This window comes from Rhinolophus hipposideros, assembly GCF_964194185.1.
Source record: "Rhinolophus hipposideros genome assembly, chromosome: 19".
Taxonomy (NCBI): Eukaryota; Metazoa; Chordata; class Mammalia; order Chiroptera; family Rhinolophidae; genus Rhinolophus; species Rhinolophus hipposideros.
The window spans coordinates 36370148-36397140 of NC_138065.1; the positions used below are offsets into that span (position 1 = coordinate 36370148).

General features: G+C 36.5%; 1 protein-coding gene across 1 annotated transcript in view; it reads right to left on the reverse strand.

The window, feature by feature from the left end:
* Positions 1 to 26993, reverse strand: part of LPGAT1 (lysophosphatidylglycerol acyltransferase 1) — a 70395-nt gene that overhangs the window by 36520 nt on the left and 6882 nt on the right. The window contains 2 exon segments of the mRNA XM_081025860.1: positions 3216 to 3311; positions 5616 to 5734. Of these exon segments, the coding sequence (XP_080881986.1) occupies positions 3216 to 3311; positions 5616 to 5734 (215 nt within the window).

Below are 26993 nucleotides of genomic sequence, written 5' to 3' on the forward strand. Positions count from 1 at the left end.
AATGAAAATGCCATAAAATTAAATAGAAATAACAACTTATAAAGTAAAACTCAATCATAGACTAGGATAATGATTTCCCCCTACTTACTGCCTATTTTGACCAAAGTGGTAAAAAGGTACTAGCACTTATGTAAATAAACTCTTCTTCCTAAAGGTAAAAATTTGCTCTAATTGCCCCTGAAAGTTCATTCATTCATCAATTCAGTGACTGTTTACTGAGTGCCTACTACTTGCCAGGTACTGTCCTATACAGTGGAGAGAGAGAAGAGACCCTCATGGAGCTTACTGGAGTGGGGAAGATAGTAAATACAGAATGTAAATTCAATTGGTGATATGTCTTAGGAAAAAAAGAGTAAGAGGATAGAGAGGGTCAAGAGTTCCAAGGAAGTGAAATTTGAACAGAGCTGACAGTGTGAGGGAAAAAGCCATGGGAAGATGAGAGGCAGAGTATTCCAGGTGACGAGAACAAAAAGGAGAAAGCTCCCAGTGCTGGGAACAAGCGTGACATGTTCAAAGAACTGTACCAAGGCCAGCATGGATGAAGAGCAGGAGAGGAAATTGCAGAGAGAAGCAGACAACAGATACGTAAAATGGGTCTTACACTTGGTAAGTGGGTTGGGGTAGGAAGTCATTGGATAGTTTTGAACCAGGGAGTGTCTTGATCTTATTTACATTTTTTAAAAAATCTGCTGGCTCCAGTGACATAAAAACTACAGAATAAATTAGGATATTATGGCAGTTGTCCAGACAAAGGAGTTTGATGAGGTTCAACTGTGGTATATTGATGAGAAATGGATATATTCAGGGAAAAATCTGCAAGTGAGGCTAAGAGGACACTGATGCACTGGATCTTAGTTGTGAGAGAAAGAGAGGAAAGAGGTGACTTGGAGACTGAAAGCAGGAATCCAGAAAAACCTGTAGGAAGGCCCCAAACCCACAACTAAATATCACAAAGGTTCTTTCTTCCTGTACGATCAATTTGCGAATAATTTTTCAGCCAACAAATTACAGAAGCTCTCCAAAATAATTTGTATGCTTTCAGTCTTTAAATTATTCCACATGCAAAACAAGTAAGGTATTTTTTTAGCGAGTTTACTGAATTGAATTATGATTGTTATGTATTTAAGTTCCCAAGTCTATATGTAAAATATTTTTAACATTCTTGGAAATATCTTGTCAAAATTGTCTAGCAGCAGTCCCAAGAGGTTTTCTTTACCATTAATACTTTTTTCTCTTCCCTCCCTCCATGTTATAGATTTTTATTACCATCTATCAAGGAGAAAATGTTGCTCTTTAGAAATGAATTTGCAAATCTCTCTGATATTTTGAAATAAAATCTTTAAGTATACAAATCTTTACATTGTAATATTTAGAAAAATATTTTAGAGTACATTATTTTCTACTTTTATCCCGTCAAAGTACACCCATAATTTAGCCTTTTCTTGATAGCTGGGAATCACATTAGGGTCAACTGTTATACTATACTATAAATTCAATAATCTCCTTAGACTTCCATGATGCAAAAGGCTCAGCTAGTTTTCCCTCGTGATTCCCCTAGACTACTAAACTTCGATTGTTGGTTCTGCTTTCTTCCCTTCCAGCGATACTCTGAGATGTTAAGCTAGTTTCTTTGTTCTGATCACTGTTTATTTTGCCTGAACCTTGTGGCTAATCCCTGTTGCTACTTCTTTCTGAGGTTCCAGTGAATGCATCTATTCATCTCTCTGCTCAGAAGAACCAGGGGTGTTTCCAGAAGAAACTAGATAATTGTACAGCATGTGAAAAACAAACATATGTTCTGTACATAAAACTGTTTGGAGTAAAGTGTATGTGTTTTGTGACACCTACTTTCATAGAGCTTAGAATTTTTGTACACACTTCCAGCTAATTTCTGAATTTGCGGTTGTTAGGAGAGGCTTAATTAGATTCACCAGTTATTCATTAAGTACTTATGTGCAAAGTACTACACAATCCAGGTTGAAGTTGCTAAATATATAAACACCAGCTAAGTGTGGCATTACCATACATAAAAATGCTAGCATATCATATTTCAATAATCCATTTTTGAGAAAATAAAGTGTGTGATACTAATAGTGTATCAGGGAAACACTACTGTGTTTCCCCAAAAATAAGACCTAGCCGGACCATCAGCTCTAATGCGTCTGTTGGAGCAAAAATTAATATAAGGTCCGGTCTTATTATATAAGACTGAGTCTTATATAATATAATATAATAAATATAATATAACACAATACAATACAATACAACACAATACTGGGTCTTATTTTAATATAAGACCAGGTCTTTATAACATAAGACCGGGTCTTATATTAATTTTTGCTCCAAAAGACGCATTAGAGCTGATGGTCCGGCTAGGTCTTATTTTCAGGGAAACACAGTATAATATAGTGTTGACTTGGTAAGAGCGCATGAGTCTTTTTCCTACACTAAATTATTCCTAATGCTTGGGACCCATTCCACCTTCTAGCAAACCCATACTCATTCTTTAGATTTATACCAAATAGTATCTTCTGCTCTAAAGTTTTTCTGGATTTACAGAAATCTGATGTCCTCACTTTTCCTACTATGAATTCTCAAAATATTTCCTCTATTTATTTAATAATCTCACTACTGGTAATCTTGTTTTTTTTAATAATCTCCCATCTCCCTACTGCTAATTTATATACCAGGTATAACAGTGACTTGTAAATAATGGTGACAATACAGATGACAATAGTAGTAATCATAATAAAAATGATGATGAAGGTAGCAGGCACTGTTCTGAGTGTTTCACATGTGTTACTACACTTAATCCCCATAACAACCCTACGAAGAAAGCACCTGTTATTCTCATTTGAAAAAGGAGGAATCTTGGAGAGTTTAAGGAACTTGTCCAAGTCACATAGCTAAGAAGTAGAAGAGCTGAGAATGTGGCAGGTGCTTGATAAATGTTTGCTGAACATCGTACTGTTTAGATAAAAGGAGGAGGGTAGAGTTTAGAGTATTTACATTATCAGCATTTTAATGCTTATAATGCTTGCATATTCAAGTTGGGATTGAAATAAATGATTTAAGGAACAAAGAGTCAGAGGAAGAGCTCCCTGACATACTAGAACTGGCTCTACCTATTACAATTGGTTTTGTTACACCTCTTTTTACAATAAAGAAAAAGTTTGATCAGGCTATCACTGTGAAGAAATATGCTCATTACTTACCTGTCTTATAAAGAAGTCTCCATGAATTAGAGAAACAATTCCAAAGTTTGTGTACTTAAAAATATGATCCATCAACCACATCATTTGAGCAACAACCTAAAATATTTAAAAACAAGAAATAGTTAAATGTTGGATAAAAGAAACCTGACTATAGTCTAGTCAACTCTTTTACATTTTGAGAGCACTTTCTTGGAATGTAGTAGTACCATGGAGTACATAAATAAACGTTCATACTTGTAAATATAAATTAATACTGCCTTAAGTTATTAGGCAAGAGGTAAAAACTATACTTCCAGCTTTGTATTTCTCAATTACTTCTTTATGAAAAATGATAAAAATTTCTTCAAGATTTCAAATTGGAGGCCACCGGATAGCTCAGTTGGTTAGAGCACGAGCTCTTAACAACAGGGTTGCCGGTTCGATTTCCACATGGGCCAGTGAGCTGTGCCCTCCACAACTAGATTGAAGGACAACGACTTGACTTGGAGCTGATGGGTCCTGGAAAAACACACTGTTCCCCAATTAAAAAGAAAAAGTACTGTCATTAATACCTTAAAAAAAAAAGATTTCAAATTGTTCAGCAATATCAGATCCTAAAATATGTTTAGTATGACTAATCTGAAAATAAAAAAAATTATTCTGGACAGAAAAATAAAATATAGACTAACTGAAATCTTTCTACAAAAGCTAACAAACAAACCAAACTTTCTTTGTCCACATGATTAGCAATTTTTAGATTAACTAAGACTCTGGTTAATACATTTATCATGTAATACCAAACTGGAGTTAGAGTAATAATGTCAGGCATATTTATTCTGACCATTTTAATCATTCTTTGAGATTCAAAAACCAATTAAGGACACTGTAGGACCTCAGAATAATCACTATACATGTAACTATCATATCAGTCAGAATAAAAATGTTTGTTAATTGCGGATTCTCTTTACACAAAGCCAAATAAACTAGTTTTTACAAAATTTTAACATCATGAATTTAGAGGACAGGCAATTAACATTACTATTAAGTACAAACATATTTACACAGTGATAGTCTTTTAACAATTCAAGACTGAATATAAGAAAGGATAATATATGCCACATTCCAGCATGATTATGCCTCTGCTTTTCAGATAAACATGAGAAACAGATTCCAAAATAATCAAACATACCTTCCTTGACTCTCACCTCATTTTCTGACCCCTGACCTACACAATCTCTAGGAACCTAAACACACCAGGCTTATTCCTGCCTTGGTGTCCTGGCTAAGATTGTCTCACGAAGGAAAAAGGCCCTTGTTTCATCACTCTGCCTTAACTAAATTCTACTTCTTCAAGGCCAAGTTTATGTCCTCTTCCCTCCACAAAGTTTTCTGTATCTATCAGGTACATGGTGAGCTCATCTGCCACCGAGTATTTCCCATTTTGCAGTTAAGTACTGTTTGCTATATACCTTCCCTGCACCTACCACTGGACCGTAGCTCCTTTAAGAGTAGGAAAGTGTCCTATAGGATGGTGTTCTACACTTACAGCCGCTGACCACGAATAGGAAGCACTCAACAAACATCGATTGATTTGCTTCTTTACTATTAAGGCAAATAATATTAGCTCTATTAATTTTATATATTCTCTATTTATTTACTTTTCTATGAATAGAACCCTTTAACTTCTAAAGTGATAATTCCTTTAAAATAAGATAATTTATTTTAAACCCACCCAGTTTATAGGTATATTTTATTTATCAATATAAGTGACATAAATCAACAGGTCAAACACAGCCTTAGCAACACTGAATAAAATGAGCCTAAATATCTTTCCTTTCAATATGCTTTGTAAATAAAATCCAAAATAATATTTACCTTATTCTCCTTTGGCTAAAGATTCCCAAGATCCTTGAATTCACTGAGAAATGTTACTCTTCTAAATTAAGCAACACTATTTTTTGTGTCTGTATTTCTCAACCTGGCAATCCACCACTTTACTTCAAGATAGATAGCCCCCAATTCAAACCATATTAGCTTTGCTTTCATTCCAGTTATTTATTTATTTATTCATTCATTCATTCATTTTTACCCAAACCTGTAGACAATTTTATTAAGTTTACTTGAGCCAAACTGAGGACATGCCCAGAAATAAGCTCCCAACAGATTGAGAAAATGCTCTTTTTTTTTTTAAAAAACAGCTTTATACAGATATAATTTACATTATCACAGTTATTTTTTTTAAGTCTCTAAATTCCTCTCCTGGAGTGACTTAGAATTATGCACATCTTTCTTTTTAAAATTATCTAAATTTTCAGGAAAAGTATACATATTAAAGTCTATGTTCCAAATCACAGTAAGTTACTTGAATTGATTGTTCACCTCCCCTTTCTACGGTCTTCTGCTGTGTGCAGGATGGCTTACCAGTCCTTTGTCCTGGAGGCACATCATCAGAGTACACACGTCTCCCGTTGACTGATGATTCACCAACATCACTGTTTCATCATTTGAAATTGCTTTAATATCGTCCCCCCATTCCATCACTGTAAGAATGAACAAGCTGTCATTTTAAAGTAAGATCTTACTAGAAACCTTATATTAGAAAAACGGGTATACATCAATGATGACACATCATCTAATTAAAACTTCTGAAAGTTTAAAATGAATGTTGTTTCTTATAAAAATCAGGACATCGATATAACATTATGTAGAGTCCAAAAATACCCATTAAAATATAAAATGGTCATTTATTTGATCTAGAAGTTCTACTTCTTCAAATTTATCCGACAGAAACATTAGTTCAAATAGGCAAAGACAAATGCTTAGAGGATATTTAATGTAATTTAAGTGTTCACCAACAGGGCAATGGATAAGAAAATTATGATATAACAGAATTATCATAACAAGATTATGATATAAATCCATTTAAAGAACTGAGGGTATCTCTATACACTAACCCAAAAAGGACTTTATCAAGTAAAAAAAGCAAATAATAAAACAGTATATATAGCATGACTCCATCTTTTTAAGGAAGAAATAAAATTTATATATTAATACACTGAAGAAAGTCTGGGGGAATGAATTCCAAACTATTAATCCCAATCATCATTGGGAGGTGGTTCCCAGAGCCCTTCAAATTCTACTTTACAATAAAATACGCAACATTACAAAAATATATTAAGTATTTTCATTTTAAAATAAGAAAACTAATAAAGATATCACATTTATTTAAAATCTCCAGAAGAACATTGCATCAAAACCTATATGTATATACACTCTAGGGAAAATAGTGGTATTTCCACAAGGTTATGCCTCATTTTATAGTAAATTTACTTCACAGAAAAAAATAAAATTGAGCATCAGTTTCAAACATCAGGATTCTACAAAGAAGCTTCTAGGGTTCCTCAGATGTCTGACACGAACCACAGAGGCTGATTATACATTAACATTCACTCATCTCACTCAGTGCTATAGGAAGTTGAGGGGCTTGTATGTAATAGTTCTGGATGAAATAGGGACCGGGAGACTGGAGCGCACCTGCTTCACCTCTCCCAGCCTCCCTTCATCCCCAATCACCCTTCACGTCAACCCAATATACTGGAGTGCCACAGGGTGGATAATCCTTAAGAAACTGAGGTAGAATAGAGGTAGAACACTGGGAGATCCCACCTTCTTAAAAAATGCAACAGCACCAAATTCCCTTCACAGTGCCCTTTCCTTTCCCAAGTTCCCAATTCAGTTTGGCTGACAAGCTAACTTTACTGAAGTATATTTAAACAGCTGCTATATCACATTACTGGGAAGAATATAAATTGGTACAATAGTTTTGGAAGTCAATTTGGCAATATATATCAAAAGTAAGAAATGTGAAAATCTTCTCATCCAGCAATTCCACTTCTAAGAATTCACCTTACAGATAAACTTACTCATGCACAAAGTGACACATATGCAAGGCTATTTATTGCAGCATTGTTTGTAAGAGCAAAGATGAAAACAACTAAAAAGGGAGGCTAGCTCAAATTCATAGAAATAAAGGTGGTTGCCAGGAGGGGGAAATGGGAAGTTGTTTAACTAGTATAGAGTCATGGTTTTGCAAGATGAAAAAGTTCTGGAGATTGGTTACATGATAATGTGAATATGCTTAACGATACTGAACTGTACATATAAAAATGGTTATGACAGTAAGTGTAATGTTACGTGTATTTATCAAAATTAAAAATAAAAAGGAAAGACTAGTTAAATAAATTATATCTATGCAATGGAATATCACGTAATCATAGCATTTGTATAGTAATATGGAATGATATACTGTAAGTAATAAAAACAAAGTGTAGAACAGTGTGTGAAGGGTGCCACCAGTTGGGTATTTAAAAAAGACTGAAGAAAATATATTCACGAAATGAAAACTCCCCTATCATGCCTCTATTGACAACCTCTCAATGGAGAGACACACACATACACCACTCTTTTTTAATTCATCCTTCACTAAATAAATCAGCATCAGGCACTGTTAGGTATTGTGGATATAAAATAAGTAAGAACAAAAGTATTATTCTAATAGCAGTTAAAATGCTCTGCTCAAGAAAAGTCTAGTTTGGTTCTATAAACATTGGGCTATTAAGAGGTCATGTGGAAAGTCTCCTGGTTCCACAACTACATAAATAGCTGTTTCATAACCAAATATTCCTTCAGTGCCATCTGTGCTACATGAATGGAAAACAGTAGATACTTAGACCTATACAGTGGCAAAGCATATGCATGAATATAGCTGTAAGTAAAAATAAGTTTCTTACATAAAATGTATCTACCTGTTTGCTTTAGTAAGTATATTGGTTTAAATCTCAAAATACAAATTGAATTTAGAGCCCTCCTGTATTACTGGAGTGAATAGTGTCCCCCCAAAATTTACATCCATCCAGAATCTGTGAATGTGACCTGATTCGGAAGTCTTTGCAAATGTAATCAAGCTAAGATGAAGTCATACTGGATTAGGGTGGGCCCTAAACCTAAATCCAATGTGACTGGTGTCCTTAGAAGAAGAGGGAAATCTGGACACAGAGACACGCAGGGAGAATGCCACGTGATGATGGAGGCAGAGATCGCAGAGATGTGTCTACAAGCCAAGGACTGCGGACAACCACCCGAAGCGAGCAAGAGACAAGGAAGGATCCTCCTCTAGAACATTCAAAAAAATCATGGCCCTGCCAACACCCTGAGTTCAGACTTCTAAACTCCAAAACTGTGAGATAATACACTGCTGTTGTTTTAAGCTACCCAGTTTGTGGTACTTTGTTATAGCAGCGATCTGAAACTGATATGCCCCACCCACTCAACTTTGCTCGTTCTTTCTTTCTTTTCCATTTTACTCCTCCATAAATTAAAGTCTTTTTCTTACCAAATATAGGAAAAGAATGACAGTACTGTACTTTAACCATCTAGAACATTTTAATAGACATCTAATGTTATGTATTATAAATGGTTCTCAGTGTTAATTTCACGGTATAATCATTAAGAGTTAATCCAATACATAGTTATCTCTCCGCTATAACTTAGCCAAATTTTATTTTCAAACTAAATGTCAATTTACTAAGACTCACATGGCATACTAAATCAAACAAGTGAAGGTAGCTAGATCAGCTTTTCATTAAGAAATTACCCTGATATAGCAATCAAGTTATGTTGAATTTTGTAATAATCTAAATTTTATTCAACAATAAATTTAATTTCCAATATCTGTGGTATTCTTCTTTTACCATACTTTTACCATACCATTACATACTTCAAATATCACTGTTAGAAAGTTATATGACTAACAAAATCAAGATAAAAAACGCTTGTAGAGAAAAAGCATTTATTTTATATGTGAAGCAGCTATATTTTTCAGATCATAGTTATCCCAAAACCAGTAAGAATAATAATGGAGTCAATATCTTAAGCAAAGAATTATTCACATGTTAAAGAACAGATGTTATAGATGCCTGCCAGATATTACACTGAACTTGATTAGAACTAAAATATTTTAACACATTGTTCTATGAATTCTCAAAAAATAATTGGGTCAGGTCCATTATTTCCAAACAGAATGAAGGAGATGAATAAAAACTGGAAGAAAAGTTCTCTAGTTGTAATTGAATTTTTAAAATTCTTGTTAAAAACCAAAGCCAAAGATTATCATCTACTTCCCAATCTCTCTCTCTCTCTCTCTCTCTCTCTCTCTCTAACATATCAATAAATCTCCTCCAAAAGACACAGACTAAAACTGATGATCAGGATAGTTTACATCTCAAAAAGAAAATAAAACAACAATAATCCATCACAACTTCCTTAAAAACAGTGATATTAAAGCCATATACTGACCCACAAAACAGAATTAATACAGAGAAGAAAGGTTGCTTAATACATGATTATCATAATCTACGTTTCAAAGTTCAAAAACAAATTATGCCTCCCAGCTTGTGCCACAAACTATTTTATCATTGTGCCTCAGTTTTCTCATTTATGAAACTTTAATAATATCATTAATACTACTCCAAACATATTCTGAAAATGAATGAGAGAATTGATAGAATCACAGAGATCCTGGGTAATTGGATTATGTGAGAACTGAAGTCACTTTTGAAATCACTATTAACTAAAAGAGTCATATGCCTACTGTGTCATGTAAGATTAGGTGTTCTAATGTGAATAGTTTAGATTAAAGAGCAAAAAAGCACATGAAACAATCTCACATAGCTTAAGAACTGTGGTTTTCAGTAGCCCACATTGGAGGCAGACTGGATGGATTTATCCAAAGTTAGGGGATAGCAGAGCCGAAGTGGCAAGATAAAAAGAGAATGAGAACATTAATTTAGGCTGCCATGAGAAAGTAGCTTAAGGTACTAATTAATGGAGGGGAAACTGGTGAGGCAAGGAACCACGTAAGGGGGTAAACTGAGAGAAGACGGAGGGAGGACTATTGTAATAGAGCTGTTTGATGCTATCCCTCATCTCTACCCTTACCCATCTTATTCAGACTCCCAGAAGTAGGGCCCAGAAATTTTGAAAAACAACCCCCTGGGTAAATCTGATGTATAGTTGTAAATAAGAACCATTGTAATTGAAGCACTGATGAGTTTTATTTTTTTAAAGCAAGTATATTGAACATAGTAAGAAATTGTGGTCATTACCCCTTTTTTGGCACTTAAAATTTAAAGGTTAAAATTGAGGAGGCAAGGCTTAAGGTATAGCTTTTGAAGGGGTTGCTTAACTGAAAAAAATAATAACAGCATATATTATTAAATAGATACATAATTAAATACTAATAATCTTAATAGATAACATTTATAGACTGCTTACTATGTGCCAGGTATTTGTAATTAATAACAGAAAATAATTTACATTATTTTCTTATTTAATCTTCACAAAATCCCAAATGTGCAGCTACCATTACCCCCAATTTACAATTGAGGAAATGAGACACAAAAGGGTAAGCAGTATTTTCAAAGTTACATTGTAGTAAGGAAGCAGGGGCACTGGGATACAAAAGCCCCCCATCATGCTGTCACTGCTGGCACGCTGAAGGTCAGAGAACTTCGCAGATGTGAACTTGGATGAGTTGCTCACACAGCCCCTGAAGTTGCCCATAATTATGCCAAGAAATGAGGTGGACAAGCCAAGTCCCAAAGTCCTGAATAAAAAAGGTTGGTGGACAAGTGCAATAAGGAAGGGTACACAAGTGTATGGCCAAAGAATCAAGTGGTTTTTGCCTGACAGTTGAATAATAACCAAGTTTAAAGAAGCACGGAGTAGCTTAGAAAGAAGTCAACGCTGTCTTTGGGCCCAGGATGCAGGCATCTTAAATTTAATACGCTCAATACAGACCAGCTCTTTACCCCAGTCTTCTCCATCCAACAAAGGGCACGGTCATTCACCTGGCCCACTCCAGACAAAACCTAAGAACTACCTCTGATTGCTCCCTTTCCTTAGTTCTCCCCTTTCACTCCCTTTTTAACTCCCGTGGACTGGATGTACAGCCTGAATCCCGTGCGTCTCTCCTTCATTACTGCCACTCGTCCAGGCAGCCAACAACTCTTTCTTGCGCTTCTCCAGTGACCTCCTACCAAGTCTTCTTGCTTCCACTCTAGCCACCTGCTAGAAAGCTTCAGAAATACTTTCCGATTCCAAATACCAATAAAATCAAAATCACCCCTGACTGCAAAGCATGAATTAAGGAAGAGCAGGAAAGGCAACGGTAATAACCAGTAATTAACTGGTATTTAAAAACAAAAAACAAAAACGCACAAAATAAAACAGAAACTAACTTATAGATACAGAGAACAGAGGGTGAATGGGTCAACTGCATGGCAATGGATGGTAACTAGCCTTTGGGGGTGACCACTTTGCAGTGTATACAGACGTATGCCCTGGAGTAAGCCTGAGACTGAATTGTGAATCCGCTGTTATTCGCCATTTTCGGCTCTAATGTGCCTATTACTATGCCAGCATCTTGCTGGGCCTTATGATTTCAGTTTTTTAAAAGGTACATTTTCTTCCAGATAAACTTTTCAATTGATGTAATATGATTCCCGCCATCAAGTTTGCTCACTTATTAGGATTAAAGACAAATTGGAGAATAATGCATTACACATGAAAATATGTATCACAGAGGTAGGGAAAGAAGAAATCATTGTGAGCTAGGGAACCAAAGACATGGGGGAATGTGGCCTGGATAGAGACCTTCTGGAACAGACAGTCCTGGAAAGAATGAGAAATAAGGTTAAAACTCTAAATACAAGCCCAGATAACAGAGGTACTTTAGAAAACCGGATACTAGAATTTAGGCCAGGAAGTACAAAATTCCTTTTGTGTTACCCGGCAGGTGACAGAAGTGAGGGAAGTGGGTTTCCTACGTGACAGTAGGGAGCAGCTGAACTGTGTTAAAATAGAGAGTGCGTGCCCCACCTCAAAGAGCAGCGACTAATCACCTCCAGTCTCTTGCTGGTATCTGGGAATGTGGACCCAGGTTACCATACCCACCGATTTTTTAAGAGTAATTGGAAATGTGAGAGTTTTAATGAAAGCTAAATAAGGAGGAGATTAACAATGGAGGAAGGTTCCTGAGCAAGCAAGAAGGAATGGAATCCAAACAAAGGGACTAGCTCTTGATAGAAAAGACGTCCTGCACTGTGACAAGAAGAATAAAGGAAAGGAGAAGCAAAGGACACGGCTGAAGAAGTAGGCTTGGACCAAGCTACTAGAGCACCAGAATTCTGCATATTACCTTATAAACCACAGGAAGCCAGGAGGTAAAAGGAACTGACAATACCCGGGATGGACGGCTGGGCTGAGCTGTGGGGATGAGGGAGAATTGCAGTTTGTTAAATGGGAGGGTATGTTTTTAAAAGACAAGAATGCCTTTAGTATCTTTATATCCTAGAAGTCAAGAGCAAAGATAGAAGGCAATAGCAATTAGTGAGGTAAAACTAGAGAGATGGTATATCAGCTTTGGGTATCTACAGATGAATGAGGGTGTGAAGAAACTGGGGGAGGAGAATAGAGAAAAGAGGAAGAGTCTCCAGTCCCAGGCCACCAACCAAACCCATGGCAATGTGGGCAATGAGAGGAGTTAAAACCTGACCTGAAAGACAACTGCTCAGAAAGTTACCATGAACGTAGATACTAAGTGAAGCCAAGCGAGACAAACTTGGGGATGTCCCTTAAAATGAAAGAGCAGAAAGCATTCAGCCAAATGCCCAAGGGGCCTTAAGCAAAGAAATTCACAGTTGCAGCTAAAATAGCCTCTGGTTTGAGGCTTGACCATATTCCCAAACTTCCAAATCTAGGATAGTAAAAAAAAAAAAAAAAAAAAAAAAATAGTGCTAAGAATATAATCAAATGAGACACTAATAAATTGTATTACACAGTAAATTGTCCTATTTCGAAGAGCTTTCATTCATATTCTCTCCATTGTTCATGTAGCACTATTAGGCACCGAAGTGAGATATTCGTCTTACTGAAAGCTCAAGATCAGAGAAGACATTGTGCAAGGTAATACTGTAAATAAGCACCACAAATCTGACTGAAATCCTGGTCTGTTGACCCCTGAAGCCAAAGCATAGACAGCCCCTGTCTGATTAGATTACTAACTATTACTGGAAGGAAAGTGTGCTATGCTTTCAGGGCCTAATGAAAACAGTGTGGGCTTCAGAGCAGGAGACTTTCATTCAAAGGCCAGCTCTGTCCCGTGCTAACTCTGTCACCCACCAAAGGTCTATCACCCAAATGACCTGACTTTCACAAGTCTTCATTTTCTTACTTGTACAATGGGGTTGATACTCCTTCTCTGAGGACTGTTTCAGTATGGAGTGAGAAGCCACATGGAAGCACTTGCTAAAAGGCCTGGCACATCAGGTACTCAATTGAGGTAAGTTGCTCTTCTCACTAGAGGCATTATTGGTTGTCTGGTTCGCACAGAAGTTAGTCTCCTTGCTGCAAAATTAACTAAAAAGGATTAGGAGAGGCTTTTATTTTCTTTTAACAGTAAGTCTTATCAGAAGATAAACAGTTCCTGAAGGAATCCGAGAAACTAACTCAGAAAGCAAACTATAAATTAAAAGTATTTAAGGTCATAAGAACATGGTTTCAAGAATGGTATAATATTAATAGGATGATGAACGTAAGAACATGAGACAAGAGGTGAGAATAAAGAGACTACATAATTAGAATGCACTGTAGGTGAAACCATCTTCTCACTGAGCATGGGGATCAATCCTCGAGGTCATGGGGGCCATATATGAACTTCAGAGAGTTGTGAACCCCTTGTTTGTAAAACTGTCAGCACGTGCAAAGGTATGTGGTAAGCCCCCAAATGTGCCTTCACCTCCACCCCATAAGACATCCACGTCAAATCCCTGGAACCTGTGAATGTTACTTTAGATGGAAAAAGATGTGATTAAATTAAGGAGCCTGAGAGCAGGAGCTTATTCTGAATGACCCAGCAGGGCCCTAAGTCAACGCCTGGTGTCCTTATGAGAGACACAGAGAATAAGCATAGGGAAGGGACAATATGAACCTGGAGGCAGACTGGAGTGACATGGGCACAAGCCCAGGAACGCCAACGGCTACCAAAAGCTGGCAGAGGCAGGAAGCTCCCTCTGAAGCCTCCTGGGAGTACAGCCCTGCTGACACCTTGACTTGAACTTCTAGCCTCCAGAAACGTGAGAGAATAAATTTCTGTTGTTTTAAATACTTCTGTAGTAATTTGTTACGGCCGCCAGAGGAAATTACACAAGTACACTTTCCTGAGGGGAAGGCCCATAACTTTCATCAGATTCTCAAACGAGGTCCTGTCCTTATGAACCCCAAAAGGTAAAGAACTACCGTTGTAGAACATAAAGCAAAACTGTCTATAAGCAAAGGAACTAGAATTTTTGTTAAATAACCTGCAGAACAAGTCGTCACTTGGATAAGGTCCCATAGCTGGTAAATGTTGAAATATGAAAATAATAAGCTGTCTTCTGACATCTAATCCAAAATTCACTGCCTTATCTCTTGCATTCACCCTATGAATGCATTAAAGGGCTGTGATTCCCAATCAACTAAATAGCTTGTTAAAAATATAAGTTCCCAGGCTCCATCTGGATGAATCTCCAGGGTAGAAGAATTCATATATATATTTAAAGCTACTCTGATAATTCAGATGCGCAGACAAATTTGGGAACGACTACTATAAGGTAGGGGTCAGTAAACTTTTTTTATAAAGGGTCAGGTAGTAAAAATTTTAGGCCATGCAGGCCAAAAGGCAAACTTGAGGACATTTACAGACTATAAGTATTTACATAACAAATTTGTTTTCCAACAAATTTCCACAAATTTTTTATTGACAAAATTCAAAATATAAAAATAGCTGAATACAGTAGTTTCCCCCTCATCCATGGGGGATACATTCCAAGATCCAAACTCTCTCTACAGACTGTTTTTTCCTATACATACATAACTATGATAAAGCTTAATTTATAAATTAGGCACAGTACGAGATTAACAATAACTAATAATAAAATAGAACAATTATAACAATATACTGTTATAAAAGCTATGTGAATATCTTTGGGGCCATTTATTAAGTAAAATCAGGATGATCTGAAAACAAGCACTAGGAGACGATGATGACGGTGAATCCGAAGCTGAGATGGCTCAGTGACCAACTGGCAGGTGGCATATACAGTTTGGATGCGCTGGACAAAGGGATGACATACACTACAAAAGGGATAGAGCGGGAAGGTGCAAGATTTCATCACATTACTTAGAATAGTGTGCAACTGAAAACTTATGAACTAGTTATTTCTGGAATTTTCCATTTAATATTTTCAGATTGCGGTTGACAGCGAGTACCTGAAACCATGAAAGCAAAACTGTGGAGAAGGGAGAACCAGTGTACAACTTTTTGCAAGGAACATCTACTAAAGAGATGAATGGAATTCTTTCCTGGGAGGGGTGACATTTCACTTAATTGGGATTCAAAGTTAGTGTTTCCCATCACCAGGTCGATGGAAAATGGTGATCTGTAAGAACCTCCAGAGCTGGAGAGGATTTACAAAACAAACAGGCAGTGGGCTGGATTTGGCCCAAGGGCAGTAGCCTGCCAACCACTGCAGAAAGGTATAAACGGAAACCACAACTCCTGCCTTTAAGCAACTGACAAGTTAGTTAAAGAGACAGGAACAGCAAAGGTGAACAAAAGGGAAAAACAAAGTGAAATTCTGAAGGTTTTATGCAGTAGTAAAGCACCGAGTCCTAACCATTTCAAGTAGGAACAGCCTTTTCCATGTCCAAATATGTGATTGGTATCTATGATAGTGGTTCTTTTAGCATTGAATGAAAATAGCCATAACAAAAAGCAACTATATAGTCTATAATGCTTTTAAAGGATTTCTTATTAATAAAAACAGCAGCTACATATATTGAAAAATATTAACACATATCTACAAGACATTATTTATTCATCTACAGATGGCTCCTAATAATATGTGTATAGATTATTGACCCCTGAGAGAACTCTGAAGCACTACTGGAAATCTCAGCCCAAATGTTAGGAACACGGTAAAGAGCAGATGCCAAAGAGGTTCAGCAAGAAGGAAAGAATGGAAATTGCAGGAGTGGAGAAGGATGTCAGTGGGTTAGCTAAGTAGGCAGAGATTTGCAAAGAAATGGAAGAAGAGATCTTAGGGAGAAGAAGAATAGCAGTGAGAAAATGCAGAGGGACTGAGGGGGAGCAGTCTTAACTAAATAAGAGCTCAGAACAGAACCAAAAATTGGAGGCGCTGCCCCACTGCCTGCCTCACTACGAGACCAACATGAAGTGCCTTCCATGTATCATGCCCTGATAAATGTTCTATCATTCAATCTTCTCTAAGAATAGTTTTCCTATTTAAATACATTAGCCATGTAAGTAAGTGACCCTGGTTTCATCAGGTACAACTCTAAGTGGGTCAAAATCTACTTTTCCACCTTAAAAATAAAAAAATGAAAAATCCCACTCTTGACCCGATTTCTCTCCTGCAACTATCACACTCTACTCTTTCAGAGCCAAACAGATATGGGAGAGCCCCCTCACTATAGAAATTTTAACTTTCCTTTTCCCTAGTTTCTTAGCTCCTTAGCCCCGGGCTTTGATTATTCTTCTAATCAGTTTCTGAATCCTAGATTAAAGATTGCTGTAGCCTGAATACTTCCCAACATCCCCCAAGCCATTCGGGACCTAACTCTTGGATAATTCCATCCCAGAGACCAAATAAGTTTTAACATTCCCCCAGGCCATTATACTTGTGGATTGTAATCATTGAACCCAAAATTCTTTCCAATCCATTCTGGGCCCAGCTCCTGGACAATTGACACCCACCTGAATGACTCGTTGAATGGCCACAGGCTCTACAGAGCTAGCGGATTTATTAATTAAAGTCTATTTTTTCCTAATTTAGGGGGCTTGGAGCTACATAGGATACCCCAGCTACATTGCTAGTCGCAACTAATGAAGCCAATGCGGTCTTCCAGGCGGATCTTGAACCCCTTCCTCTCATCTAAGATCAGATAGGGCGAGAGTTCCATGAATCCCCCAATAGGTAGGGACAGCTCTATACCCCTGCCCAGCAGGAAGCAGATACAGAAAAGCAGACCTGTCCCTCAATTTCCCAGAGGCATTTTATGGGGATCACATCTCTCAAAGGGAGAACAAGGCAGGCAGTTAGAGCTAGGCATCGGGTCTCTGCATTCCTGCACAACCCACAGAATGCGACCGCCAAAAAGATCTCCCCTCTACCTACCCCTATGAGGAACAAATGGGTACAAAATACCTGACTGGATTAGACCAGTCACTCACACCTGCACAGTAAAGGCCACAATGGCCTTCATTTCAGCTGGGCCTTATCATACCATCATTATAATATCATGCATACGCCTGGAAGTTCATTAATATAACAAACTGAATTCTGGGAAGGAACATGCTCAGTCTAAAAAGATGAAGTAATAGCCTCTTGTCAATCACAGTTGTCAATCAAGTGGTCCCATACCTGGAAAGGTACAGCCCCTAGAGAGAAAAGGATTAAAAACCCCAAGTCCTCGCCAGTCAGGGCCTTTGAGCCTTTTGAGCCTCTTCTTTTGCTCCCGCTCCAAACTCTTTGGAGTGTACCTTTTCTCTTTAATAATGCCACCTTGGGCCCTTGAGCCATTGTCTGCTGCTCGGGTCCGCTCCTATTTCTTTGGAGTATATTATCTCTTCTAATAAACTCCTTGTTCACTACTTTACCTCGGCGTCTTGTTCAATTCTTTGCTCGAGACGCCAAAAACCTGGACACTGCACCGAGAAGGGCCTACTCTCTGGTAACAAAACTTCTGGAAAGTCATACATTCATGTTTGCATTTTATCTCCTCCCATTTATCATTATCTCCAACCCACTCCAATCTAGTTTCCACTTCTACCACCTCGATGAAGCTGCTCTTGCCAAATGCAATGAAAGAATAAATCAGTTCGCATCTAACAAAATATAAACTCTGAACAGCATTCCTCAGGCCCCTGCCTCACACACTGTGGACTTCTTACACCACAGTCCGTTGGGCATCCTTCTCTCCATAACTTCTAACTGTTGGCATTCTCGGAGTTTGATCCCGGGCCTCTAATCACGCAGTACTTAAAATCTCGCTAGCTGACTTCATCCATCTCCAATGGCTTTAAACACCATTGGTAATTTACCGCTCTTCTGAGTTCCAGATTGCCTGTCCATAAGCCTATATTTACTTCACAGCTCCACTTGGATACTTCTCACCTACCCTATGCTAAGTTTTTATCTTTCTTCTCAATGTTGCTCCTTCTCTGAGCGTCCCTAACCACGCAGCAGCTCGTACCAGAAATGTTATGCTCACCTCTGTCACCTGCCCTTCTATTGCATCCTCTACGTCCAATCTCTCGGCAAGTCCTGACAATTTTCCACGTATAAAAACTCTCCAATTAGTTCACTTCTTTCCATCTCCACTGCCATCACCCCGAGACCAAGCAACTATTACTCACCTGGATAAGGTGAGGGTCTGCCAGAGGGTATCCCCTGCACACTCTCCGTTCTCTGATCCATTTCCACACAGCCGGCAGAGTACAGAATTACAAATATGAATCTGATTTCACCATCCCCTTATTTAAAATCCTACCATAGTTTCCTCTCTGGATAAATTTCAAAATCCTTAACAGGCACTACGAGGCCTCAATGGATTTGGCCTCGTCAACTCCCCACCACGACCACCCCTACTCCTCTCCCTGTCATTCACTCCCTGCTGCAGCCAATCTGGCCTTCCCTTTGTTCCTCAAACATGACAAACACTTTTCGTCTCCTGTACATGCCACAGCTCCCTCAGCACCACCAGGCCACCTCCTACTCATTCCTCAGGTCTCAGTCTCAATACCACTTTCTCAAGGAGGCCATTCTTCCCTGACACCACTCAACTCCAGAGGAAGCCCCTGTTCCTTACTCTCATAGCCTCTATACTTGTTCTTTGCAGCTCTTCTCACAGTGTGATTGTGTCGTTCTCGCGTGAGTCTTGTTGTCTCCCCACACAAAACAGTCAACTGCAGAAGAAGAGGAGCTGTGCTGTTTTATTTGCCACTGTTCTCCCACCACTAGCACAGGGCCTGACAGAGCAGACACTCAAATATTTCTCATTAGGATAGATGACTGAATCAATCAGAAGACAGTTAAACATAAATTGCTTCAAAGCATTTCATATTTTATAAATATAAAATTTATGTACATTTAGTTAATATTTTAGTTACACTATGGCTTAAGTAACCATAAACTATTATCTATTGATTAAAACAAAAACTGAATTGAGCTGTACTATTAGCTAAGCTTGAGTATCCTCAAATGTTTCTAAAGGTATCCATAAGTTAGCTTTTATTCATTTAGACATATCTTTCCCCAAAAGGTTATCTTGGTTGTTTTCCTAGGCATTAATATAATAATAATACTTATTTATAGAATACCAAACACCATGCTATTCACTTTACACTTAAGCTTCACAAGAAATAAATATCATAACCTCCATTTTTATAGATGATGAAACTGAGGTTCAAAGAAGTTAAGTAACTAGCTCAAAGTTGCACAACTACCAAGTGGTGGTGGCAGGACCCAAACTCATACTCAGAAGTCATTTTTCTTTTTTTAGTACATCATGCTATCTCTAATATAGTACTTATTTAGCAATATCTATTCTTTGCTAAAAATACAACAGCCATATACAAGTATCTCAGGTTTAAAATGGCTTTAGAAGACAATTTCAGTTTTAAAATGCCTACTTCAGTCTCTCTTATACAAAAACCAATTCTGTCCCACCCATAAAAAATAGCCTGCGATTCTCATTCAAAATGACACCCTTGTTCCTTATCCATGTAATCTATACTTTTTTCTACAAAATTTAGCTTCCAGTTAATTTTCTTCTCTGCAAGGACCTCACTCAATTAACTTTTTAAAATGAAACCATCATATCAGAGGAAAATGTGCATGTTGATCTCCATTTTTCAGAAAACATTTTGCAGATCCATTTTGGACACACAGTTCATAGTAAACTTAACTATTCCCAAAATCATCCATCAAAATAAAAACTACTTTTGATAGGAATTAATCTAAATCACACACTCTAGCACAGCATTTTACAAATAACTTTGCTAACTGGCAATAGGCAGTCAGTAAATATTTGATCAGTCATCAAAATACTTCTACAACTAATGTTTCCTTGAGAAAGCAAACAGTAAATACATATTTTATTCTTAATAACAAGATTTCTAACAATTTTTAGTGAAACACATAACTAATAAGCATTTCTTCAACACAGAGGTAGGAAGGGGTCATTTAACCCAATTATGAATATTAATTTTTGAAAAACACTATTCATGTCTAACCCCTATGTTGTACACCTGAAACTAACAATATTGAATGCCAACTGTAATTGAAAAAGAAACACCACTATTTGCCTTGAAACTTTAAAATTCAAGACAGTGTTAAATTAGGATTTCTGATTCGTGAACTTATTATTATTACTGAAGTCATAATACATAAAAGGAATTGTGACTTTTTAAACAATTAAATACAAATATACTTAACACACAAAACTTATCACAAAACTATAGTAATTAAAGACAGTGTGGTACTGGCATAAAGAGAGACATACACATCAATGGAATAGAATTGAGAGTCCAGAAATAAACCCATATGGCCAAATGATTTTCAACGAGGGTGCAAAAATCATTTAATGTGGAAAGAATAGTTTTTTCAATAAACAATGCTAGGACAATTGGATATCCACATGCAAAAGAATGAAGTTTGGACTCCTAGCCTACACCATATAGAAAAATGGACCAAAGACCTAAATATAAAAGTTAAACTCCAAAAAGAAAACATAGGTGTAAATCTTCATGACCTTGGATTAGGCAATGGTTTCTAACATGTGACAGCAAAAGCACAAGCAACCAATGAAAAAAATAGGGTATAGAATACAGAATATAGAAAAGAATCTTAGAACTCAACAATAAAAAGACAACCCAATTTCATGGGCAAAGGATTTGAATAGACATTTCTCCAAAGACATACAAATGGCTAATAAACACAAGAAAAGATGTTCAACATCATTAGTCATTAGGAAAATGCAAATCTAAACTGCAATTAGCTACCACTTCACATCCACTAGGATGGCCAAATTAAAACAAAACAGCAACAACAAAACCCCAGAAAAGAGTATTAGTGAGGATGTGGAGAAATTGGAACTCTTCTGCATTGCGGGTGGGAATGTACAATGGGACAGCTGCTATGGACAACAGTTTGGCAGTTCCTTAAAAAGTTAAACATAGAATTATCACATGACCCAGCAAATTGACTCCAAAGTCCAAGAGAATTAAAAACGTATGTTCTCACAGAAACTTGTGCATGAATATTCATAGCAGAATTATTCACAACAACCAAAATATGAAAACAAACCAAATGTTCATCAGCTAATGAATATATAAACAAAGTGTGGTCTATCCATACAATGGAATACTATTCAGTCATACAAAGGAATGAAGTACTGATACATGTTACAATATAGACAAATATCGAAAACATTATGCTAAGTGAAAGAAACCAGACATAAAAGACTACATATACGATTCTGTTTATATGAAATGTCTAGAATAGGCAAATCCATAAAGACAGAGCATAGATTAATGGCTACCAGGGTTGAAGGGAAAAAGAAATGGGTAGTGACTGCTTATGGGTTTGTGGTTTCTTTTGGGGGTGAGGAAACATTCTGAAACTAGTCAGTGGGGATGTTTGTACAATCTTGTGACTTACGAATATACTAAAAACCACTGGATTGTACATTTTAATATAGTAAATTTTATGGTATGTGAATTATATTTCTATTTAAATATACATAAATTCTTAACACTAAAGCTATACTGATCATAGCTTAGTCTTTTGATGATTCAGAAACTTTTTTTTTTTTTTTTTTTTTTTTTAGATGGGGAGGGCGCCTTGAGAATTTGCTTTTCTAATAAGCTCCTAGGGGGTGTTCATGCGTCTGGCCCAGGGACTCCACTTTGAGAACCACTCGTCCAGTGGCAGCTAGTCAAATGGTCTAAAGCTGAAACCTACACCCTGAGAACTGGCAAAGAGAGGATGAGATTAGGAAACCTGTAGCTCCAGCGATACCAGGTGCCCACAGCGGGGAGAGGCCAGGCCAGAAACGTCAGGGTCATCCTAATACCTCATTTTTCTGCTTATGTAGGTGAATGAAATGCCTAGAGCGAGGCCTGGGAGAAAGGACAGGCAGGTGCTGAGGCCCTGGTTTCCTCCTTGGCTTGCAGCAGACTACCTGCTTTCCCAGGACCCTGCAGGCCCAACAGCAGTCCTGGCACCAGAGAGGAGACGCTCCCTGTGTCCTGGAGGATAGAGGTCAGAAACTTTTTGATGTATTTAAATTTACAGATTTTTTTCCCCTTAAAGTGTCAAATAATGCTAACTTCTAATTAATTGCATATGCAAAATGTATCTTACACATATGATTCATAATGTTTCTTAAAATTTAATGAGATAAAAAATGTTTAGGAAAGGTAATTTGCTAGCAAAACTTGAAAAGCTCTAATTAAGACTTAAGAAAAAGCATAACCAAAACTAAATATAACTAAAATTTAGGCATGCTTTTTAAAATACTATTTTTAAATTATTTGTACTACAATTTAAAGGAACAAATCAACTAGACTTGCTGTATCTTTCATATTTAAAACTATGAAAAGCAAAGAGAAATAACTAATTTTTAATAACCTAGATTTTTACATGATTTTGTTTATAAAAAGAAATGAGACATTCTACTAATTAATGAGTGCACAAAGAGGAAACATTTCACTAGGTTAGTAATATGGTACATGACACTTGAAAAACCTTATGACCACAGTTCTTACTAATGGCACTTCATTTTTCAGTTCCCATCACATGCCTCTGCTATATGAATCAGTCATTGAGGCCACTAAGAAATTTTCAGTTTTTAATGGTAGAATTCATTACTGTATAGGCACTATGGCTTATAAATGCAAAACTATTACATGCCTAAAAGGAATAGACTACTAATTGTTATTTGAATTCTTTTTTTAATGGATATCACCTAAGCCTCTGGGGCCCAGGCAGGTAATGTAAGCGAGCAAAGCAGAACCAGGTAAGACAAGGAAGAAGTGGGATCTGGGGTGAACTGGAGAGCAAGAGCACCACATAATGGAGGCAGACATCACTTACCTCCAGCAAACTGGTGCAGAGGGAAATGAGGGCCCAGCATGGCAAGATTTCTTATTTTTAAGAGCCCAAAATCTTGGCTTTATTTTTTATGTTTTGTGAAATCTCCCTAATTTTGAAATGTTGGCAAGTAATTTTTTAAAAAGTTGGGATAGTATAAAGGCCAAATAAAGCACGTAAGCTGGTGAATATGGCCACTAGTCTGCAAACTCTAAAAAGAAACTCTTGAAACTAGTTTATGACAAATAAACTATAAATATACTACAATATATAGTTACATTATATATAACACGTTCTATATATACTTGATATATATATATACACTTTATATATATAAATGGATGTATTATACACACACACACAAATACATTTATCAAAGTTTGGGGGGCACTGGTCATCCTTAAAGTTTTCAAGGTGGTCCACAGACCAGACCCTAGAGAGCAGTATTAATACTGTTAGGACATTTCATTTATATTCCTTACTGAAGTATCAAAGGTAACTCAATTGTTCCATTCATTTTGGTGACATTTTCTTACTGTAGCCAAGTGGAAATAGAGTGGATGTGTTAACTATACTCCACTGATAAGATAAGTAGTCCAAGAATCAAAACAGTTTGGCAATCACCAGGAGGAAAAAAAAGTTGAGGAGGCTATTTCTTGCTTTTGGACAGACCTTAAAGAAAATTAATTAGGAGGTAAACTGGCCTCCATTTTATGATAATCAAGTGGTAGTACAGTAGAATGGTGACAGAGCTATCTGAATTATAATTATTAGTACATAGTTGAATAAAAATCTTTTGTTGCATTTTCTGGTATGAACGTGGTAAAGTTATAGACATAAATCTTCCTGGATAATACAAATACACAGCAACAAAGAGAAAGAGAAAAACCTCACAAAACTCCTTTTTCAGCAAACCTAAGAGAAAACAAAAAAATATAAAACTCCAAAATACATGAGATCAGGGCTGAGATCAAACAAGGATGATATCAGGCAGAATCTATGTTGGGAGTAGAGAGTAGAGATAAAGGTGTGACATGTAATGTGAGATAGAGATAGAAGGTGTGACATGCTTTCTGGCAGATCTCAGAAAGCAACAGCAAAAATGCACTTCCTCAAAGAAAGGAGTTTATATTGGTATGCTGGGGCTATGTCCCTCCAGTCACAGCTACAAAGTGGTGGGAAGTCTAGCATTGGTGTCAAAAAGCCTTTTAGACTAAGTCTGGTTTGGAGAAACTGAGGACTGGTGGCAACACAGAGAAACACAGCCACGTACCATATTTAAAAAAGACTCTCGGGGAGGCAAAAATCTGGAAATCGACCCTGACCCCACCCACACCTCCTACAAATAACTGACAGAGGAAAATCCAATTCATTAAATTACAGGGAATAAAAAGGTAGCTGGCACAGCATTGACTTAGAGATACTATAAGAAAAATAGTAGAAATGAGTAGTATAATGTACCAACTGTCAAGGAATGCTTACTAGAAAAATATTACAATAAAGATAAAAATTGTAACTAAATATTCTTGCATGAATCTAAGAAAATCAATGAAGTCACCACCACTAGGAAGATTACAAAGCATATATATAAGAACTTAAGAAAGAAATGTGTACACAACAGGAATAGAGAAAACACGCACTAGCAGAACTCAGGAAAGAAACAAGAATAAAAAAATCGCAAGAGAAATGATGAAGAAACTGAAAGGAGAACAAATAGAAGAAACATTGCAAAAGACATAGTAAGAGACATTAAAGACAGAAACAAACAAATGGAAAGTGTTTAAAAGGATTAAAGAGAAAATGATTGAGAGAGATACTCGTACAAAGGGATATCCAATACACATACATTTAGAATCACCAAAAAAAACAACACAAAAACCCCACAACAATCAAACAAAATAAATATTTACAGATATAAAGAAAACTTCTCTGAAATAAAAATAGATTTGAATCTACATAATTAAAAGGGCATACATGTGCTATCATGTCCTACACCACCATATCCTTGTAAAGTTACTAAATATTAGAAACAAAGAGAAAATCCTTTGGGTAGACAGGCAAAAAAAAAGAGATCATATGATAAATAATGGGAAAAAAATTCAAGCTGACTTCACACATCTCCACAGCAACATTTAATGCCAAATGACATCTTTACAACATGTGTAAGAAAGAAAAAGCCAAGGATTTTATTACCTGCTAAGCTATCCTTCAAGTATAAAGCAACAAAAAGAAGTTGTAAAAATGTTGTAAGAATGATATTCCCATGTTGTTCTCATGATTCCTTATTGAGAAACTACTAGAGGATAAACTTCAGCCAACCATAGGATGATTGGAAAAAATTTCAGCAAAAGTGCTTGGGGGAGCACCATATATATTTAACTGAAGAAGTAAGACTAAAACAGAAGGAAACAAGGGTGATGAAATAGGACATAAATATTATAGGCCTTAATAAAGTATCAAAGCAAATAATAAAATTTGGGAGAAGGGAGAAAGTGAACGGGAAGAATAATGAGCTTACTGATTACCCTGAGATAATAGCTGGGAATAAATGGATAGCCTTAAAAGCTCACAAAGCAAGTAGAAGAGGTATAAGCATACATAAAAGTACAAATGCAATCATTACTGTCAATAAACAATATTGACTAAAATTGAGTGATGGAGAAAAGAGAAAAATGGAGGATTTAAGAAGAATTTTACCTTTGTTCATAGAAAGACAATTAATAGTTACTTACTATCAATAGAGAACTAAGAATATTGTATAAAGTAACAGGAAGACAAAAATAAAAGCCTTGCCAAATATCAGAACAAAAAAGCAAAGAAAAACAGACTACACAGTGAAAGACTTAAAATTTATATATATAAAAATAGAAAACATAAAATACAATGACCAGAGCACAGACAAAACATATCTAATGTGTCAATAAATGTAAACAGATTTAACTCATATTAAAAGATTTTCAAATTGACTTATAAAGCAAAACCTAACTCTATGTTGATTATTAGAAACACATCTAAATCAAAATCATTTAAAAAGTTTAAAAACAAAAGGACGGGCAAAGATATACTGGGCAAAGATATACTAGGCAAATGTAAACAAAAAGAAAGTAGGAATTGTTTCACCTGGTCTGATTCCAGAATCTGAAGTCTGAAGTACTACAAACACTACAAATACCACTTCACGTGCTTCTGTAATGGTGCATGTGAGTATGTATGCATGAATGAATATACTTTATATATTTCCAAAAGAAAAGCTATTTAAAATAAATTACTCAATTATTTATGATCTTTGAAATAAGACTAGGTATCAAATTTGCAGTACCACCAGACTGCTGAGTTTAAAGCATTTATAATATTTAACTTGAATGATATATTTTCCATATGAAAAATCAAAACAACGTACTGAATGAAAACTCCTCAGCTGGATTTATGTCAAGATTAGTTGTCGACCTAACATCATACAGTAACTCTTCACTTGGATGACAATCTACTGTAAAGCACCCAAAAACTAAAATTCCACCTGAACTGC